Source organism: Sturnus vulgaris, chromosome 11 (assembly GCF_052056855.1).
Source record: "Sturnus vulgaris isolate bStuVul1 chromosome 11, bStuVul1.hap1, whole genome shotgun sequence".
Lineage (NCBI taxonomy): Eukaryota > Metazoa > Chordata > Aves > Passeriformes > Sturnidae > Sturnus > Sturnus vulgaris.
This window is the reverse complement of record NC_142253.1, coordinates 12,671,019-12,692,222: the sequence shown is the minus strand read 5'-3', so window position 1 is coordinate 12,692,222 and position 21,204 is coordinate 12,671,019. Positions and strand designations below refer to the sequence as shown.

Here is a 21,204-nt window from a genome sequence, read left to right as displayed (position 1 = left end):
ACAAATTTTCAGTGCTTTGGAGAGGTTCTGAAATTAGGGATAAATAGTTGAATGAATATGTTTTGCAGCTTAGTTCTAAAATGAACTCAAATGAGACTGAAGTTGATTTGTTTCCGATTCCTGACAAGAGGACAAATCACACTGGCAATATCATCAGAAAAATACTAAGATTAAAAGAAGGAAAATTTGACATTGTTTTATGATGCCTACATTAATTTCCAATTTAGTGTTCCCAAGATACCTAATCACTAAATAGGGAAGAAAATCAAGAAACAGATACTTGGAAAAATCTATTTTCATAAAGAATAAGGGGATACATTTTCTAATTCAGAGCCAAAATCTTAACCTGTGTATTTTCAAGAAAAATGCAGGAAAACATTTGAGTTTTAGACTTTAAAACCAGCTTTATAGTTCATTAATATCATATGATCATGTTTTAATTTGTTTTTCTTCCTATAGAAGCTAAGAAAAGCAATTCAATCAGATTGCAGTACATTGTGGTTAGCTAAACTGGTATGAATAAATTTTATTTCTATTTTTAAAAAGCTTCCCATTATGCTTTTGAAGACTTTTTTATTCATTATTTTTAAATTAAAATTCTAAAAAACTATTGAATGGACAAAGACTAAATATAATGCAAAAACCAGCCTAATCTCAGTATAGACAAAAAATTATATAGTTGAAATGTATGTCTGATGCAAAGAAAAACAAAGCATGCAAACAATGCATTTCCATGGAAATGGAAATCAGGTATTCTTAAATAAAAGCATCATCCTTTCTTGACAGCATTTCATATTGAATTGATAAAAGTATTTATATTGATGCACTTGTGAAGGAAAAACTCACGAAGGGTTCCTGTTTTATTCCATTTGGACAAACCTCTATTCCATATTTCTACCAGTATTCCCAGTGGAGTTATTTAATAACTATTGATAAAGTCTGTAGGTCTTAGGAATGCTATTGCATAAGGAGTTCCTGAGAGCAGTTGGGATGACTTGGGAAGCTGGACACAGAAAGGAATGAGGCACATGTGTAAACACACACTGTTAAAGTATTTAGCTGCCAGAAGACAGAAGAAAGCCAGGCATAATTGTCCATTTGGAATTTCTAGGTTACTGGCTTCTTTCAATGTGTAAGTACATCCCAGGAATCACACCTGACTTGGAAAAATCTGCCCTTCCAAGTCTGGCCTTCCAGGGACTTACAATGGAAAAGAAATTGAGAGTGATTTCCCTGTACAACAAACAATCAAAATCATACAGAGAGATGCATTTACCTTGGAAACTTTCTCCTCATTGTCTCATGCTCTCAGATCATTTTCAGAAGCTAATCTGAATCCTAACTCTGCAGTGTTGCTTGCCTCCTACTCCTATGCAAGTCTCCACTGTGACAGTCACTCTGCTTCCCAAAGGACTGCTTTAAAAACCCCTCAGCCGCCTCTGTGGGCATTTTGGGAAAGTCATTAATCCAGAAAAGATAGTTTACAAGGAGAGAAAATAGATTAAAAAGTACTTTCTGTCATTTTTTATTAATATGCTGCGAAATTGATGAACACTGTGTCCAGATTAGCAGCGAAAGATTACAGAAATGTGTAATTTTACTGTATAAGTAAATGTTTATCCACATGAATCAATACTAATGACAACTTTTTTCACTGTTGTCGACCAAGCAAATGCTAGGAAAACAATTAAACACACAAGAAATAAAAAAATCTGACATTAACATTGTATGTGTCAGTGCCAGCACCACAGAGGCATTTCCAAGTCATATACAGTCATAAATAGCTTCATAGGATTACACACTGCAGCATGGCACATATTACTTTAATTAGTCACACTCACCTGTTCACATTTAAGCAGCATATATTAAGATCTGTGAGCTGCAAAATGTGGATATTTGTACTAATTTTTTGGGCATATAAATTCACTTGCATTGCCTCGTATTCAAAGCTCACTGAAAGAGGAAACCTGACCTCACTGAAACTGGTAGGAATGTTGCCACTAAGTTAAACAGTCCAGATTTATCCCTTCTCCTAGGTATTTTTCAAATTAAAGGCATAGAGTTTGTAAAGGAAAAAAAAAGGAGTTCTCAAATATTTTTTTTATTAAACAGTTTCCCTTAAAGATGAAGTGTAGGAAGCCAGTAGTGCTCATAGTAAGGCAAGGTAACAGCTGGTACAGTCACTTGCTCTTGGCCCTTGCTTAATGGACAAAAGAACAGGATAATCAAGATCACAAAGACAGAAAAATGCCCAAAACTCTACCTTCTTTAAGTCAGGTGTCCAATGCCTTTCAGTTCTTTCAGGGAATAACCACTCATCTCATTGACTAAGGCAAAATCTTCCCGTGTCCTGGGCCATTTTCTCTGTGACCATTCAAAGGACATCACTCCTTGCCCTCCACATCCTGTGTCAGTTCATCTCCTGGCATCACTCCCTGCTCATCCTCCCAGAACAGGGCCACCTGCTTCCCTGACAGGGTCCATAGCCTTTGGGAGAGCTGTCAGGCCAACTTAGAAGAACATTTTCTGCACATACTTCACCCACAAGAGCAGCACATAAAGCTTTTCATGAGAAAACATTTACCTTTTCTGATAGAGCCTCCTCTAAGGTTGCTAGTGCTGTGTCTGTATTACTGGAATCTGTCTGCAGTGACTTCACTCTGTCTTTTAGATTAGTTAGTTGTTTGTCTTTGTCCCTAAGTTGCTCCTGTAGATTTTCAATCTGTAAATAAAAACATTACAATAATCATCAACCTTGTCATAACTTTCCAAGAGGGACTTGGGTGCTGAGTGTATAAACATCACACATATGATACACATGCCCCAGTATACTGCCAGGTTTGTTACTGCTATATCATCAACAGTTTTCAATTTCAGGCCTTTCTATTCTCTTTTCTTTTGCTGAAGAAGTATAATTTTCTAATCAAATAGAGGAAAAATCTCAATGTAGTCAGGTATTTTATTATTTAAATATTTTCTGATATTAATCACTCTCGTTTAAGGTACTGCATTATCTCAGTAATTCAAAGTATGTCTGGAATTACCCCTTTAGATTATTCTAGTTCAATAAGAAGGACAAAGAAAGGGTGAGGCAAAGCACGTTGAGTGAGCCTTAAAATGAGGATGAAGAAAGATTATAACCTGCCTATCTAAAAATCTCTTCTTCCATGATGCCCTGCTGTAAAGAAAACTCAGCTGGGTAGAGATCAGGATGTTTATTCTTAAAAAGGCCAAACCCACAACCAACCAAACAAAAAATCTCAAGGGACACCACTTCCATTCACTTTCTTCACCTCCACGAGTAAAATATGTCACTCTATTTCGGATATTTTAACTTCTTTAAATAAATCTGGTTCCTCATCTAGAAAGCATCTGCACATACTGCTCAAGTACCTCTAAGCACACTGTTATGATTTATAGCGGTTAAACCAGGAAGAGTTAAATCACAAGAGTTTTGCACAGAAAGTTGTCCACAGAGCAATGTGGACTTTGGAAGCAAAGGTGAATAAAAGCACTCAGCTGCTGATGGGCATGGCAATCCCCTGGTGACCTCTGGGCAGAATGCAGGGGGACGTGTGTTATGTCAGATGTGTAAAATTTCATTAATTGTCTGTTGGAAGAACCCCCTCCCTCCATCCTGCACTCTCAGTGCCATTCATTATTATGCACGAACTGGCACAAACCCAAGATTTGTTACTTAAGACTTCACACAAATAAATAGTAACAAGAAAATTAACTAGTCTGTTATTTCAGCACGCCACTTTAGATAATATAAGAAAATATGTCAAAATCCATGAAGTATCATTTGTTCAAAACTGGTTTTAAATATGTTGTCAACATTAGACAAATTATTACTGTCAACAGATATTCAAATTCTTCCATCAGTGATTTTTCACTCTGGATCACGTTGTCTTGCTACTGAAATGATTTCAGTTTTCCTGCTCATTTTATAATGTAATGATTTTTTTCATATAGCCAATACCTTTCCATTCAAAGCAACTCTGATTTTAACAGAAGCAGGAGCCTTTACAGTTACTTTAAGGACTTCTTTACAAACCTGAAGTTGAATTCAATGCATGTGCAGCTCTGCAGAAGTCAACAGTTATGTCAATAAAAATTTGATCTCCATATGCAAGAACATACCACCATAATCAAATACACTTTAATTTGGGGCACACTTTGGTAAAAATTCTCCTCCTCCTACATTATACAAGTGCAGGAGAAAAAATCCTGAAGTTTTGACATCATACATATCTACAATTAACAAGTCATAAAATCCACAGCACAGCTGTGTGTACTGTATAAAGTGCGTTAAAAAAAAATAAATTTTAAAAGAATTTAAATTAAAATAAAATTTGAAAATCTTAAATTTGGAGGAGCACAATTCAATTAGAAATTCTTTATAGTATGGCAAATACAAGTCTTGTACTTTTTTTTCTTTTTCTTTTTTTATATACATAGTTTGGTATATCAGATTACTGCTATGAGCCAAAGATTCCACTTGCTGTGTAAACTATAAAATACTAAGGAATATGTAGAAAGGTCTTTTTGGGAAGACCTGACATAGAATAGCTTACTCTTGTGAATGACCTCTTGCAATATTTTCCTTCGTGTGTATATTTTATACAGATACAGAAACATGATACACGTGTTAATGAGTTAAGAACTTTTTATTTTATGGCATGTGTATTAGTCACATCTAAAATTACATTAACTGGAATTCAGAGGACTGCACACTATGTTTCTTTCTTTACTTTATCCAAGTATTAATGATTCCAACAACTACCTCATGACACCCTGTGGAATACTTAAGCAATTGCACGTTTCAGTTTCACCAAAACAAATCCTCAAGTAAAAGGGAAATAAAACAGGAGAGTGAATATTGATTACATGTTCTTTGAAACAAAGTTAAGTTCTGGTCCTTTACTATCATCAGCTTGACCTACCAATTCTAGGCACCCTAAATTAAAGTACTTATTTCCTATGCACAGTGCTTATCTGAATTCCACAGCATTTACACGATTTCCTTCCTCTTAAAACTAATTGAAAATATGAGCCAACCCTTAACCAAGAAAACATGTTCTAAAATTATTCAGCATTTACAAAATTCTTTCCTCAGAGGTAAAAGAGAACAGGCAGCAAATTAAAAACATCCCCATTGAATCACAACTGCTTCAAAACAAGTCGCTCAATACACACTCCATAGATAAAACATGAGGAAAGGATCTAATTATTCTTCTATTTGTGCTACATAAACCTGAAGGAAATACTTTGATGGGAACAGGACCACACTGGGGTATGCAAAAGTAGAATTAGTACCATAGAGTATTTGTTTGTTGGGATGGGCACAGGATTAGCAAAGACCTACTGATGCAGACAAGACTCTATGACCATTTAACCACAGAGTTCTCTCAACAAGATGGCAGGAGACAAAGAGATTGAGAGGTCTCACATGCTAAAATCTTGGAACACAAGATATGATTTAGTTCTTCCTGAGTTTCTTAAACCCAAAAAGAACAACAAACTCTCTGATAACCTCTGTCATGCTCCAACATACATATATATATATTCGGATACAAGCATTTATGTAAGAATGCAATTCTATTATTGAATAATGACTTTTGAGCGTGCCTGAATTCAGTTTATGGCAGGGGCTGTTAAGATCTTCTTAATCCTCAAGCACTTATATTTTTTTCTGGTAGGAAGTTAGTTACTGTGAAGTTTTGTCAACATTTCTTACCTCTATAAACTGCTATGTCCCTGTGCCAGGATGTAAAGAAACTGCTCTATTCTTTCTGTATTTCAGAAAGTGTGTATCTTCCCAGGGCTTAACCCATACTTTATTCCTTCTTTTAAAACAATACCCTTACAGATAAATGTCTTTCCTTTGAGGAATCCTGTCAATAAACCTCAACTGCTAATCTTGTCACCTTTTGGCGACAGTCTCAGGAATGCTTATTAAATACTCAAGGGATTAAATTAAATCTCACCTGCAGACAGGCTTTAAAATTCTCCAGTAACCCAAGTTCTCAAAAGAAAATTCCTTTCATTGTCAAAATTAGGGTACTGTACTATGGAACTTGCCAGAAAATTATATAATCAAAGAAAATGTTCCATGCTGCAACAATTTGCCTTCAGAGATATGCACTAAGGTACAAGAGAATTTAAGAACCTGTAAGAGAGAAATTACCTAAGACTCCTTGGGCCTAGCAAATGAAACCATAAAGCCATGTATTTGAACTTAGCTGCAAGTATTTCCCTCTCTGCTCTGTACTTGTGTTTTAAATAACTCAGACAATAAGTATTTTGTAACAATGGGTTTTTTACTCCAAAAGTTCATTTTGCTCTAAATTCCTATAAGCAGAACTCTTCAAGATCTGTTTCATATTGAAGTGGAGCCCACGTCAATTCCAGTGAAGTAGATCAATAATATAAGTTTAGATTGATATAAATTTAAAATTGAAACCTAGGAGAGAAAACAGAACTTTTATATATATCATTTGCATTACTTACCCCCCCAAAAAAACTTTGTATTTTAAGAAAATCAATCCAACTAAACAATTTTCCAAGTAATGTTACAGGCTACGTTAAACAAGTACTGACATTACAAGAAAAAGGGATTTAATAAGCAGCATTCATCCAACATAAGCATTATCTATGACTACTTTAAAACTTAGTATTCATTTTCAGACTTTAGCTTCTGCTTTAAAGACATAGATAACAAAAGACAAAAGTAATATAGCTATTAATCAAAACAGAAAAAAACATAGTTCAAACATAAAACTAAATGGCTACTTACACATAATTTATTTTTATTAGGAAGACTCGTGGTAAATGTTCTGGCTCATATGGTCCTTTTCAGAAACATCTCAGGACATCTCAGAACATGAAATCAGCTCTGGGAGTGACTCAGCAAAATAGATGTCTACAGACATCCCAACATCTCCTTTTGGTGTGTGTGGATGCGTGCATGCTCAATTTGTAATGGAACGGCTGGAAAAAATGGAATTACTTTACCCTACCATGACTGTAAAAATATCACTACCTGAGTAGTAATAGGAGACTGATACAGAGGTATAGTTTTTGGAGAGCACTATTGATTTTTAGCAAGAATTTTTTACCAAATGGTGTACAGTTACTAAATATCATATCAGCCAAAATATTTGAAAATTAACAGGTTTTACAGCAGCTATTTCAAGTTCCAGTGTATGGACTGAGGGGGGAAATTTTCCTTAGAGTCACGATACCACCTAAATCAGTTCTTAGATTAAGCAGAATTTCCAATAATAAAATGAGCTTATTGAGGGACAACTTCTGCTTCAGCAGTTTGGCATTGCAGATTGCCTTTGGACTTGTAAGAGATTGCCCCAAAAGTGCTTTTCCAACCAGTGCCAGTAACTTTCATTTTGTTTTTCTTCCTTTAAGGAGGTAGATGAACAAGCATTAACTAGGAATATTGTTTTCGAAAGTAAAATATCACATCCTTTTAGATTCCAAAAATTAAAATAAATGTTATGTTTAAAAATTCTCCTATAATTTAAAATTCCTTAATATATTATAAAATAAGGGGTTGCTGCTTGCAGTTGAACATGTTTATTAAAGTGTAAGTTTTGTACTAATCTTTTGCTCAATGTAACTGAAAAAAAGCTTGTAAAGCTTATAATGACATGATAAAATACTCTTGGATTCCATAAGCAGATCCAATATCCACTAAAGTGCTTGATTATGTCTCAAAAGAATAACACTTCTTCCTGATAGCTGCCTAGTGCACAATATGTTCTCAATTTAAAATATTTCCAAAGTGCCTTCCTGTTACTACCTTGCAAATTTAGATTTTCCAAATTGAAGCAATACAGCAGCACTTTATTTACTTCAGATTACAATAGCAATCATGGTTCAATAGTACTTTTTAGCTCTATATTCTCATATTATTTTGCCCCACAAGGCTTTCTTCGTTACCAGAGGTTATAGATGGCCCAAAGCCTGTGGCCAGTTCACTCCTACTGGATTACCAAGTCAGAGACAGTAAGGCATTTTTAAAGCTATAAACAATAAATAAATAAAGCTATAAATAATACATATTACATAGCCCTTTAGGTTATGTAAAAGATCATCAACTATGGAATGCTGTGTGCCCAAGGAGAAGGCAGCCTCCAGTTCAGTAGGTCTGCACGGTCTCCACAAAAAGTGATTGACCTGTCTGAAGACTTTTTACCCCCAACTGCCTCAGGAGGACAGTCCAAAGTGCCACAGTGCAGCTGCCAAGTGATTGTCACAAAGGAGGAACTGGAGCAAGCCTTGCTGCAGGCATCAACCTCACATCAGCCCAATGACAAGGGAATAGAGAGTGGAATGAGCTGGTAATCACCCCACTGCCACCTTCCCTACCTAATCCCAGCAGGAAGAAAATAATCCTTCAGAATCTTGCTGTACTTGAAAAGCTTAAAAAACAGAATAGGAAACCAGAACAAAAAAAAAAGGTTATCAGAGCATTTTTCCTGATGTACATTTGCACTGTTACACCCCAGAGTTACAGAAATTCAATACAAAACATTTTCTACTTCTTTAAATTCATATTTTTGATGTTAGGATCACAGAGCTGATCAGATTAATATTGGGGTTTGAAAATTAAATTTTATGGCTGATCATTATTTTATATCCATATTCTGTATATGTAAACTATTATATTCTATTTATTCCTTTACATTATCAACTGCCTGATGATGTCCATTTTATTCAATGCAGAACCATCATCTTTCTTTTTCCTTTGTTTGAAGTTGCTGATTTTCACATGCAATTTATCTCTAAGGAAGTAGCAAGTGCTTTGGGCCAGAGGATGTTAGTTTACACATTGTTTAATCAAAATTAGGCTTCAGATTCTAACTGGTGACTAATTGAACACTAAAGCTGTAGCAGCAACCAAATATAAAGAAATTAAAAGGCCAAAAAAAAGCAAGTTTACACAGATGCTGATATGTGGAGATGGGAATTTTCACGGAATAAATTGAAGAAAACAGAACAGGCAAAAAGAAGAGAGAGGTATAAAATGATGAAGTATGATGAAGTAATGAACACTGACAGCAGAATCACAGCTGTAGGGTTCTGCCACCTGAACAGCACTAAGATTTGCTTTTATCTTGTATCTTACCAAAAATGTCACATTTTCTTACAACAAATCTCTGTCCTAAGGAGTAAGCAATTTAGAAATAGAGGAATATTTTAAGATCTAGCAGACAGTCTTGCTATAAACAGTTTAGTCCCATATGTTCACTCTGACTATCCATCCATTTGATAGTCTACTCAACATATCCACTCCAGTACAGTCACAAAACTGCAAATACAAAAAAAAATTATTAATGAAGGCATGAAATTTACATTGATATCAAGCTTCTGAACAGCTGTTACACAGTAATTAACTTTCCCAGAGTATGCTAAGGAAAGCAAGTAAGTTTGTGGTAGAATCCAAGGATCTACTCACATAATGTACATGTATTTCCCACATTATTATTTGTTCTGTATGATTAAGTTGATAAATTAATCAACTGAGGATTAGAGAAATCTCAGGGAAAACAGCACAGTACAGAAGCATAAAGTATTATTACAGTATATTAAAAAATCCAATAGGATTTGAAGTTTACCTAAATATAAAATACATATACAAAATAATTTTGGAGAGGTGAAAAATATATATAAAGAAGGAAAAGAATCTATGAACTGTTGATCAATAATGAAAAAAATGTATGTCAGTTATTGGGATATGCAGTAATATTCTCTGGTCAGTACCTATGATATGTGACTTTTTAACAATTGCCTTAATTCCATGATTGGAAACATCAGTCTTCTCTCTCATGTACACAGAGAAATTGAGAGCATCCTATTGTATCAATAAATAGAAACAAATGCAACTAAAATTGGAGATCAAAAGTGATAAGTATCTTTTCTTCATCTTCTTCCAAAACAAGCATGTATGTTTGTTTTATTGTGCAGTCACTGGAGGAAATGGTTCATCCATTTTTACTCACTGTAAAATTCTAGATCCTTTCATAATACAGGATTCAAAGGCACAGGTACAGGAAGGATTCAGGGCAATCAACAAGCATTACCAGAGAAGAGGTGTGCACTGAGTTTTCCTAGAGAGAGCAGAAGAAAACTCCCCCAGGGCTGCTGAGGGAAGAGCTCTGCCCCCAAGTCAGCTGATACTTTTACAGGGCTATAAAAGCAGGGCAGTGGGCAAAAGAGCCAAGAGAGGAGAAAGCTGTCACACTGAAAGGAGCTCCTGGACTCAAAGCTTGGCTTCTGTTGCCAGACTCCAGCTGAGAAAGAGCTGGAACTTAATGCTAAAATTAACCTTCACCAGGAAGCTAGCCAAAAGAAGCCTGGGCTGATAATATCCACTTGTGTATCTGGAAATACTCAGTCTCTGTCTCCTTCTCCTCAGGGGCCAATAAATTCTCTGAACAAAACAGCTTGACTCTTGGACTCTTCTAAGCAGGACTCACAATACTGTGAGACATCCATTGAAAAGCTTTTGCTCTCATTGTATGTATTTACTGTGATGTAATTCCGAATGCAATGGGTGTTTTCCAGATAGTAAATAAAGAAATACAAAATAGACTAACACATAATTCCATTTATGATAAGAGGAGGCAAACATTCATTCTTAAGCTAATGCTTCTTATAATGTCTGTCTGTATATATGAGGACCAGATTTTCAAGTTGGGCTGGTTGGGTACCTACATCTCACAATATTTGATGAGTACCAGGCCATCACTGAAATTTTTTTGAAGTCTAGTCTAATTTGCACATTGAGAGCACCTGAACTACTTGTCAGCCATGAAAAACCATACCTTTCTCCTCAATACTAACTTTCTGCTGCTTGAAAACATCTGGTGGTATTTTACTCCTGGTCAGTTTTGTACTATTTGGTGTATATGCCTATAAAATAGGCTAAGTTGGCTTACACTAAAATTTTTAAAGAAGACCACATGAAAAACTATTACACTGTGTCATATGCCAGTGAGAAAAGTACATCTACTTTAATATACTGTAATGTAAATTCACACAGAGGGATAAAAAAAACTGCTTTGGCATTCTTTTAATACAGATCAAAGCTGAATGTGATTTTTAGTGTGTATCTTGTCATTCCTACTACGTCTGTATCAATTGGGAAGACCTGGGGGCCTGTGTCCAGACTGAAAAGTTACAGCACATCTCATTAAAAATTTAACAGATGGTGAGAAGAGAGAGGCTGACAAGGTGTACAGACACGTGTTGGGCAACAGGGAACACTGAAAAGGGAAGCTACAAAAGAAATAGAGTAAGAATAGGGACCTCAGGAGGCTGCAGAGAGCAGGAGCCAGCTCGACAGTAGCTGGGGAAGTTTTCCAGAGCAATGAACACAGAGAAATCAAAAGGCTGGACAAGAACAGGGAGTAACAAAAGGTGTATGGTGTGTGCTGTGCTTTAAAATACAGAAAAATCTAGAAGGAAATATCTGTATAGAAAAGGAAAAACAACGTAAGCTGTGAAATAGATCACCAGTCTGCTCTGAAAGCAGATTTAGCTTGGATAACCAAAGTATTACAAGAAAAACACTAAAAAGCATATTACCTTACTTTTAATTTAAATTATTTCACTTTATAATATGTTATTAAAATAAATATAGCTATTTAAGAGCAATATAGTCATTTTATATCCTTAGGAATATTATTAAGATAGGAAAACAGACAGATATCCAGAAAAAAATATTTCCATTACAGAAAAGAGCCATAACCTTGAGTTCTGAATAACAGGCAAAAACCTTACAAACTGCTTCATTTCAGAGTGAAAAGGTTGAGCAGGTTGTGATGTGGAAAGGCTCGAAGCCTGACTTAATCCCTAGAGAAAAAGCAATGTTTTCATTCACTGTAAGAATCTCCTTCAAATCCTGCTTGTGGGCAGTGGAACATATTATAATACCCTAAGATCCTTTCCAGGACTGCCTATGTTACCCAGCAATGAAAAACCTATGATAATTGAATTTCCTTTCCCATTTGAAGGCTATCCAATCACTTAATAGATGACCTTGTCAATCTGATTTCATGCTACTCATTTTCTAAGATTTACACTGTCCAAAATAATTTATCCTCATTTGTGATATTTATACCTTCAGAATGTTTAAATAAAAAACTAAGCTCTACTGACTTTAGACAGATACCCAAACCTGACAGGTTCCTAACCATTCTTCTTGTCTGACACTTTCACATTTCCATCCTTCCTCTGACCACGAGATGTCTGAAATCACACATGGCTTTTCAGGTGGGATGACACAAATCATTTAGAGAGCAGTTATCATCTTTTGCTCTACTGCCCATTATTTCTGCAGACAGAATATTGGCAATTTTCACTACCACATCCCATCTGAAATACTTTTCCAAACTGTACTAATAATTGCCTTCAGCCTCTTGGCATTAGCACTCCAAATTTCTTTTTGGGCTAGTCATCATCTCCTTTTCTTCATCTGATTTCAAAGGTAGTTGGGGTTTTATTTTCCCTAATTGAAACACTGAAGAATATTTTCTAAATGAAAATACTGAATAAAGTTATATCTGAGACAAAAATCTGCCTTCTCACTCCAAATAAATCCCTCTCATCTTGACTGCAGTTGTTTTTATTCTTTTTGATCACTCTTCAATCAACTTCAAAACCTTCTTTTATTACCTAAATATTTTTTTCGTTTGTATTCTTGCTCTCTTGGATTATTTTTTTTCATATTCCATCCATCATTATGATTTACAGTAAAATACTTCAAATCTAGAAATTAACTGCTCCACTGAAATACCATATACTTGATGTAAGCAATCCAGTTAAGGAACAGACACCAAATTTAACCTCTATCATAATTTGCAGTATCTCAGTTTTTCTTGCCTATTTTTCATATTTTAGTTTATGCACATGTGCACTGTAATACTTTCAAAATATCTGTTTTATTTTTACTAACACCACTGTATATTTCTATTGATGGCTTGAAGTTACTCTTTAAATCACCAGCCTGAGTGAAAGAAAAAAAATACCTTTATTTCCTTTCCTGGAAAGTTTAAAGAGATATTTAAGATGCTTTGTAAGGTTTGAATTTGAAACTCAATACATTTCCCATTTAAACAACTCCTGTAGTTTTGATTCCAATGCAAAGCTATAAAAGATATAAGAGTCTAGACACAAGCAAAATAAATGCACATTCAAACATCATCACACTGTTCCAAAGGACAGTGTAACTCAGATAATACACAATTCCAAATTCCAAATGCCTAATTGCAGAATGCTACAACGAATTTTGTCAGAAGCCCTGGCCATAAATTACATTATAACCATAATTTTATAACTCCTTATATGAACAGTTTCACAACATGCCGCTAACACAGAAGTGTGACAGTATTAAACACATTTGGTACAAAGATTTCAAAAGTACAGACAGATAATTCACCCAACAGACAATGTTAGTTTTATTTGATTGTCTCAGAGCACAGAGAAGTCCCAGTATACTTTCGTTAATTGAGAGACTTTCTGATAAATGTACTGCTCCTAATTTGAAACAATAAATTAATTGCATAGAATTCGTAAATCACAGACATTTTATACCTGAAGGGAAAAACATTGCAAGTATGGTGCTTTAAAACTGCTCAATCCTATATAGTCCTTAATTACATATCTCCTTCCACACTCTTACAAATTTTCTTGAGATTTCCCATATTCTCTTATTTTCCAGTTTTCTTATAAAATATTCTACTTAATAATATAATACATTACAAATACAGGAAAAATATTAAACCTTGCAGTACTTTATTCTCAAATTAAAGCATAAAGGGGCAGAAAGGTTTAAAAGGGAGGAGGGATACCAAAAAATTTGAAATTACTTTTAAATTAAAAAAAAATTATAATTTGTAATAGCAAAACATTTTACATTGAAAACAAAAATAACAGCCCTGTCCTCTCACTATTATAAAAAATGAATATAGGAATTCAACAAAGCTATGTTGATTTCTACTATAGGAACACTCTGGCATTAGAAATCACATTTAAAACATTATAATGGAGAATCCAGTTTCACATGATATCATTTTATATGAGTTTCCTGAAGTACCAGTGGTAAAAAGTAGGAAAAAAACCCAGAGCAGCAAAGCTGAAATGGTTAGGCAGTAATTAATCAGAAATAATAATATTCTTCTGATTGGAAAGTTTCCTTTCAGCTCCTTGGTTACAGAAACCATCTATATTCATATATAAAGGACAGTGGAATACATTTACATGAAAGAAAAGCTTTTGCAGAAGGATAACAGATCCCTGCCCCCTTATTTAGAGATGTCTTTTCTAAATCATTCTAAATTAACATATGGTCAATGTACATAGGTTTAGACCCATTAAGAGTTGAAGTGTTCAAAATGTTCATCAGAGAACTCGGATTCTTGTTACTATGAGATGTAATTTAATATTTTCACTATAGCTGCACCAAAGACAATGCACATATTGAGTTTCACCATTAGTTACTGCAGGCCAGACACAGTCTTTCTACATATAAACTATCAAAGCACCACTAAACTTAAACTGAAATGTTAAACGCAGCAACTTGGATGTCTTTAATCAACATCTGCTCAACAGTTTAGTTTCTCTACAGCAGCAAAGGTAAGACAGCAATGCTCTTATGGAAATGTCTGAATAGGAAGTAATCTGTAATCTGATACGGTTTTGTGTTTAAGATAGTTTGGTTTTGGTATGAAAAATGTCCTTTAAAATAAAAATTACTAAATTTCCTTTATCTTGCATCTCCTCAAAACCAGCAGATTGGTATGTGAAACTTAACCTCACTCTAATACCATCAACTACACAAAAATAAAGGAAAATTTGTATCAAGTACACCTATGACAGAAATATTTTTCTCTCTGAATCAGTTTTTTCAATAGGACTTTGATGCCTACAATTAGTTAATCAATTTAGCTATCCTTATGCATTTGGCTTCCTTCAGTTTTTATTTATTGTAAAAGCTTTGATGAAAGGATCTATGAAGAACACTCATTGTCACTTTGGCAATTACAGGAAAATCCTGCAAATGCATTTGAAGGTAACCTTCTGCTGCAACATCAGTGACACTGACATATTATAGCCAAACATGTCTTTTTTCTTTTTCTCTGATTTATATTTCTTTGCTGGACAATGGGAAGTTTCAGCCACTGTCAGATGCATTTCTCTCCCACTGAGCTTCATGTTCCCTGCCTGAACCATGTGCCCCTCTGCATGGTGGGGTTAGACAGACCCTGGATAAAACCCTCACAAGAGTGGTGAGTTAGGAGTCTGAAGTTAAGAACAGAAGTCCTGCAGAGGTATGTTTATATCAGTGTATTCCAGGCTCTATCAATACATTACACAGAGTGCAATGTATCAATAGATAGATATCAATGAGAGTCTCTGCACTCCTGCAAGCATTAGAATTATTAGCAATTGGTTTTTGTCAGGCTTGCTCTTCAGGAACATGCACTTAGTTTTAACAGTAAAATTCTCCAAAAAACTTGAGTATCACTTAACAATGAAGCTACAATAGTCTGACAACAACTCCATTTTCAGTGTCTCCCACCCAGAAGGAAGATACTACTGACAGTTTGGATTGAATGATGACAAGTTCAATGCTACAGAAAAGTCAGAGATAGAAAAGAGCTACATGTCCATGGATGTATCTTCTTCCCCTTCCCCAAAGGAGGAGATTTATAAGGACTTGTGGAAGGTGTTGCAATCCAAAAATTTCAAGACAGAGGATGAATTAGATTACATTTCATAAATTGACAGTACATAGAAATCAGTAACAGTTAAAGTGGGCAAACAGTAAGAACTGATGAACACAAAATGTCATGCAAGAAATTATTGTAACTCTAATTATTGTAATTTTAACACAACCAGACAAGCTCCCAGGGGCAGTTTACAAGGGTGACCTCTTTTGCAACTAAATTAGCAAACTCCTGTTTTCTATTACTGTATTCTAATTCTATATCTTGAAGTTCTTTCCAATTGATCAGCTGTTTACTATGCTCCCAACATTCAAAGAATCTCAAAAGTCATGGATTTGATTTTTATTAAATAAACATTCAAATCAAACTATTTCTGGTTCCCATGACAGCCACAACAAAATCTCAGACTCTTCACTAATGAGTGAAGATTTTGGGATAGGACACAGCAGGTAGTTCACTAAAATTTAAATTATGCTTTAAGACCCTCCCAATCTTGTCTGTCACCAAGCTTTGAGATGAAGACTCGACAGATTCCTGGGGACCTTTAGCTGCTTCTCCCTAAAGATCAGCAGCAGGCTCCACAGAGAGCAGCAGAGGTTCCCATGGTGTACAGCCACTTTGGCATGGGGTTAAGCACAGACCAGCAAAGGACTCTGTGCCTTTCTGGGGACATTAATGCAGATTTCTGCTGTCAAATTAAGGCATCTCTTAGGCAATAAATATAGTGGGCCAGATTTCTCTCCCTGATAAGTAAGGGGGGTTGCTGGCATCATTACCTTTAGCAAATTTACTGCAGATTTATTCTTAAGTGAATGGTAAATAAGCCAAATACTTCTTTCATATATGAAAGATTACACAATGTTATGCTATTTTTCTTTTTTACTTTCCAAGAATTGCTTTACTCCTTTCTCTTTGTTTCACTTTGATCTTAGCACTGTGCTTGGCTGGGCGTTAAAAATTAAAGTCAGGTGTGTTAGAAGGAAGCGAATTAGATTCAGATTCCATTCTAAAGTTGGACTTATTCTACTCATATTCAAACATACCACTGCTGATTCTCCCACCAAGAAATACATACTACTTGGCAACAGGAAAATTATCAAAGCAATCTGACCAAATTGGCACCACTAGCTCCGACCACATCTGGTAACAATAATAGGAAGGGAAAAGTATGAAGATAACAATTCTCATTTATTGTTACCATTAAACTTATCTGCATGCATATCCCGAGTCTTTGAACTTCATGACTTCATAAAGCCAGTAACAGCTCCACTCCAAGGTGAAGGGTGATGCTTTTCCAAATGTGATTAAATACCCAATTCACTGAGGTATGAGGGTCTCTAGTCCCAGAGTGCTCAGTCAGAGGGACAGCAATGGAGCACCACCAGCAAAGCACCACTGCCAGCACCAAGGAGCTCCAGCAATGCCTAAACTTGGGTGGTTGATTCCATGCCAACAGAAGAGTAGAGCTTTAATATACTACAAAATTGCTAAAACCCAACTGCTAATGCATTACCCTACATTTTAGATTTAGTAGGAAATCTTTCTTCTTGATTTCCAGATATAGCAAAGTTAGATTACATTAGGTAAAGCTGCAGATCAAGGGTAACTGCCTATGCTAGCAAGTAGGTGAACAAGGGCAGTGGGATCTATTTATTTCAGGATTAGGCAAGGATGGTTTATCCTGATTTATAAGTTATTCAGTCACTATATTGCTGAATATTTCACACATCAGACTATAAAAAAATCAATCTCTCAGATGAAATCATACATAAAAAGTATCATTTCTGAATCACTTAGGATTTAAAAGTGTCATCTCAAGAGGGTTGGTGCATATAATTAACAAGCTGATTCATTTATTTTTCTAAGGAACATTTCATAAAATTATGATTTGAGATCTGCCTATCCCTGTGAATCCCTCCCATCAATGTCTGTGTCAGTCACTGAAGGTGAGAAGCCACCCAACCTTCTTCCCCCTGCCATAAATCACTCACCTGGAACACAGACCCCGAAAGAGTTTCCAAGAAAAACATCAGCATGTAATAAGACATACAAGCCTTTTGGGCTTGTGCAATACTTTGTTCCATGCACTGCTTCTTGGGGGATCTGATTTTGTGTCATTTCAATGAGTTGTCAAGGATTCAGTGCTAAACTGCTGGCAGGAACAAAATCATCTGAATCTGTCATGTTGAGGCAGTAGGGAAATAGCCAGACTGCCACTCAAAAATGCAGTTCCAAGAGCAGGGAATCACATGAATACACCCTCAGTCAGCAGCTAAAAATTCTAAGTGAGTCATGACAGCAGGATACCTCTCTATGTAAAATTATTCTATTACACTTATAAAAGTGTCTCTTATAATTTTTAATTCCAATCAGTAGACTTCTATGACATTTTTGGAAAGAAATTTCATTTATTCCAATAAAAAATATTTTTCTCCTAAACAATTGTGATTTGCCCTGATTATTTTTCAGATATATTGGTAGCCATCAATATATCCCTAATTTCCCAAATTTCCCAATTTCCCTAAATAATTATTTTATGGTTTACTGAACCTCCAAAGTATGACAACTTCTACTTCCCTTTTGCCCAGTCACACTACACATAACTGAGCTCCTTCACACTTTAATAGAAATTGCCCCCAACACTATTAAAAAGAAAATATTACTCTTCACACAGTTTAAAATTCCCAGCTTGTGAGTTGGCTGTTTTCTCAGCATGAATAAAACTTAATATCTTATTTAAAGATAACTTTGTTAATTAGTACTGACATTTCAGAGCTGAAGGGCAGCTTCCTTCCCCCCCAGAGCAGTGGTGTCACAGCAGCAGTGTGAAACCCTGATTTAAGTGCCTCATTAGGCTCAGCCCCCCTTTGCAGATGACACACCATGTCTAGGAGCACTGTGTGCTATGAACAACCTGAGGGTGCAATGATCCCATTCTCCTCATTGTGTGAGCTAGCAGAACTTGATCTACAATAACTTATTATTGAAGTGTAGACAAGTGCAGACAATATTTCTTCTTACTTAAGAGTCCATGATTTACAATATACCTGATATTCAAAAATTACCATGTTTACAGAACTGGCATCATAAAAAATTTTAAATTTTTAAGTTTTGTAATCACATGAAGCTTTATTTGAGGAATTTGGTGATTTTTCTCCTACAAAGTGCTTATTTTCAAATAGGACAGTAAACAGAAGTGTGTAATCCATCTGTTCTCCTTTTGAAAGGTAGGCTGGAAAAAGAACAGCAGAATGAAGCAGGTCATGGAAAATAGAGGAGGGGAGACCAACAAAATTCTGGACTTCTAGCCTCAGTGGGCCCAAATTAATTTGAAAGGACAATCCATTCAAGCAAAGGCTGGAAAAGTTTATAATGATCCTGAATTTCAATGTGCAAGGATTTACCCAGCCTCATAAAAATGGTTTTAGGCTGGATGAACATTCAGTTTGGCTTCATAAGTGAATGTATATTAGGTCACGTATTTCTAGTGATCTCTTATAAACTGTAAAAACTTAGTAGCATAATGTGTTACAAAGAATGGGAAATTAACCTAAAGAAAAATGAAAATGATCCCTGCCTCTGATCTTAATGACATCATTCTCAGTGACTCTGTGTACAGGTTGAGAGCATCCCAACAGCTTAGGGCTTAAGGGGAATTTGTGTTTACCAAACAGTCCCAAAATCACATTTGATTGTGCAGAATCCTTGAGGGCACATTTTTCTGATAATGTATTGGGATCAGTAACACCACCACCCTGGATGAACAATTTACTGTATTTAGTTCAAGTTCACTTTCAGAATGTTCTGAAACACATACCATGATTTGGCAAGGCTACAAGTCTAAGCAGCCAACAAATAATACTCAGTACACTGAACACTGTACTCTTAAAATGGACATATACTATTAAAGATTCAATTCTTAAATAAACAAAACTTTATAGTCACCATAGCAGCTTTATAACATCAAAATTTTCATGCTACACCAAAAAGACTTCCTAATTTTATTTTTTTAGCACCTGAAATCTGCAGTCAGAAAATTGATCTGTTTTGCAGAAGAACTTTCAGAATTTGTCATCTGACTCCAGAAATACAACAGATTTCTGATTTGTGATTGCAAAATGCCAGCTCACATAACAGCCTATTTACAGCGTTCTGATAGAATTTGACACAGTTAATCAAAAATGTCCTTTGTCATGCCCTGATCCCTTCCCAGAAATATGAAAACATGCTCCTAGCTGATTAAACCATGGGGAAAAAAAATCCAAAGGCTTGCATGTTCCACTTGTAGCCTGCATCAAGCAACAATACTGATGCAAATCTCCCAGCCCAAGAGCAGGACTCCTTTGTTTCCAACAATCTCTCCTAACCTGACCACATCTACATTTCCTCTTTTTTAGAGGACAGCCAACAGCAATGCATCTGATTAATTCTGCAACACAATTTACCACAAACTGGACAACATCACCTAAAGTGCATAGTCCAGCCACTGCAGGTACAGATTCCAATTATTACATGAGAACTAAGACTTTATGACATTTCCTACAAACGCTAATTAGCTGGTAGGTTAAGGCCCTTAGTCATGTAGCACTTCATCAATCACAAAGCTTAAACTATTAAAGATGGAAACTGTAACATTTTACATTAAAAGTTATGTAGCAAGTCAAGGTAGAATATTATATTAGCCCCCTTTAGCCGGTGTTCTTTTATGATAGTCCCCACAAAAGAATTTCCACAAGCTGTTGTCCTAATATGATCCAGGTCTACATCCTGTGCACTGTTCTTGTCTCAACAGCTACTGTTTTCATCACTGAGACTCCTACTTCAGAGTATATAATTGGAGTTTTTAGCTATCTGCAGATTCCTAGAGGACAAAACACTCCACTTCTACCTGCTGTACAGAAGGTGAAAATTGGGAGCAAAAAGGGGACGTCACCCAGCTCAGCACTTTTGCCCTCCAGCCTACAACTCAGCCACATTCATAGAACTGGAACATAGTTCTGGTAAGAAATACATAAAGATTTCTGAGGTCTGCCCCTCTGCATGCTAAACTGACAGATATGAGGTGTAAGACTAGCTTTGCCAGGTTAAACAAGGCTATTAAAACAGCATACCCAACTTTACTGGCACTAAAATGGAACAGTGGTGCCAAAGGTTCTAAAAGAAAGAAATATTAAGTAATATTGCACCTCTGACATTGACATAAGTTTATTATTACTCTATGCCAATCTACCTTGATCCAAATCCTCTAAACACATGCTGCTCCAGTGCTGGGCCTCCCTTAAGCCTGCAAATTATACTGAATAGTGCAGCAGTTTTTCAATTTGGTCAAAAATTACACCCAAATCTCTGCATGGAAGGAGAATGCACCACCAGATCCTTATCTAGCCCATAAATTTTTCTGCATCTTGTTATCCTGTGTTCATTACTATGGCATCCCATGGGCCTCACCACA

The 21,204-nt window shown here is 35.7% G+C and overlaps 1 protein-coding gene across 17 annotated transcripts in view; it reads right to left on the bottom strand.

Annotated features, from left to right (window-relative positions):
* ERC2 (ELKS/RAB6-interacting/CAST family member 2) overlaps positions 1–21,204 on the bottom strand; it is a 407,597-nt gene that overhangs the window by 267,066 nt on the left and 119,327 nt on the right. For all 17 annotated transcript variants that reach the window (XR_015806058.1, XR_015806060.1, XR_015806062.1 and 14 more), the window contains one exon: positions 2,585–2,722. Coding sequence is in view for 1 of the 17 variants with exons in the window: in XM_088171529.1 (XP_088027655.1) it covers positions 2,585–2,722 (138 nt within the window). In the remaining 16 variants the exon portion in view is untranslated. The remainder of the gene's footprint in view (positions 1–2,584; positions 2,723–21,204) is intronic.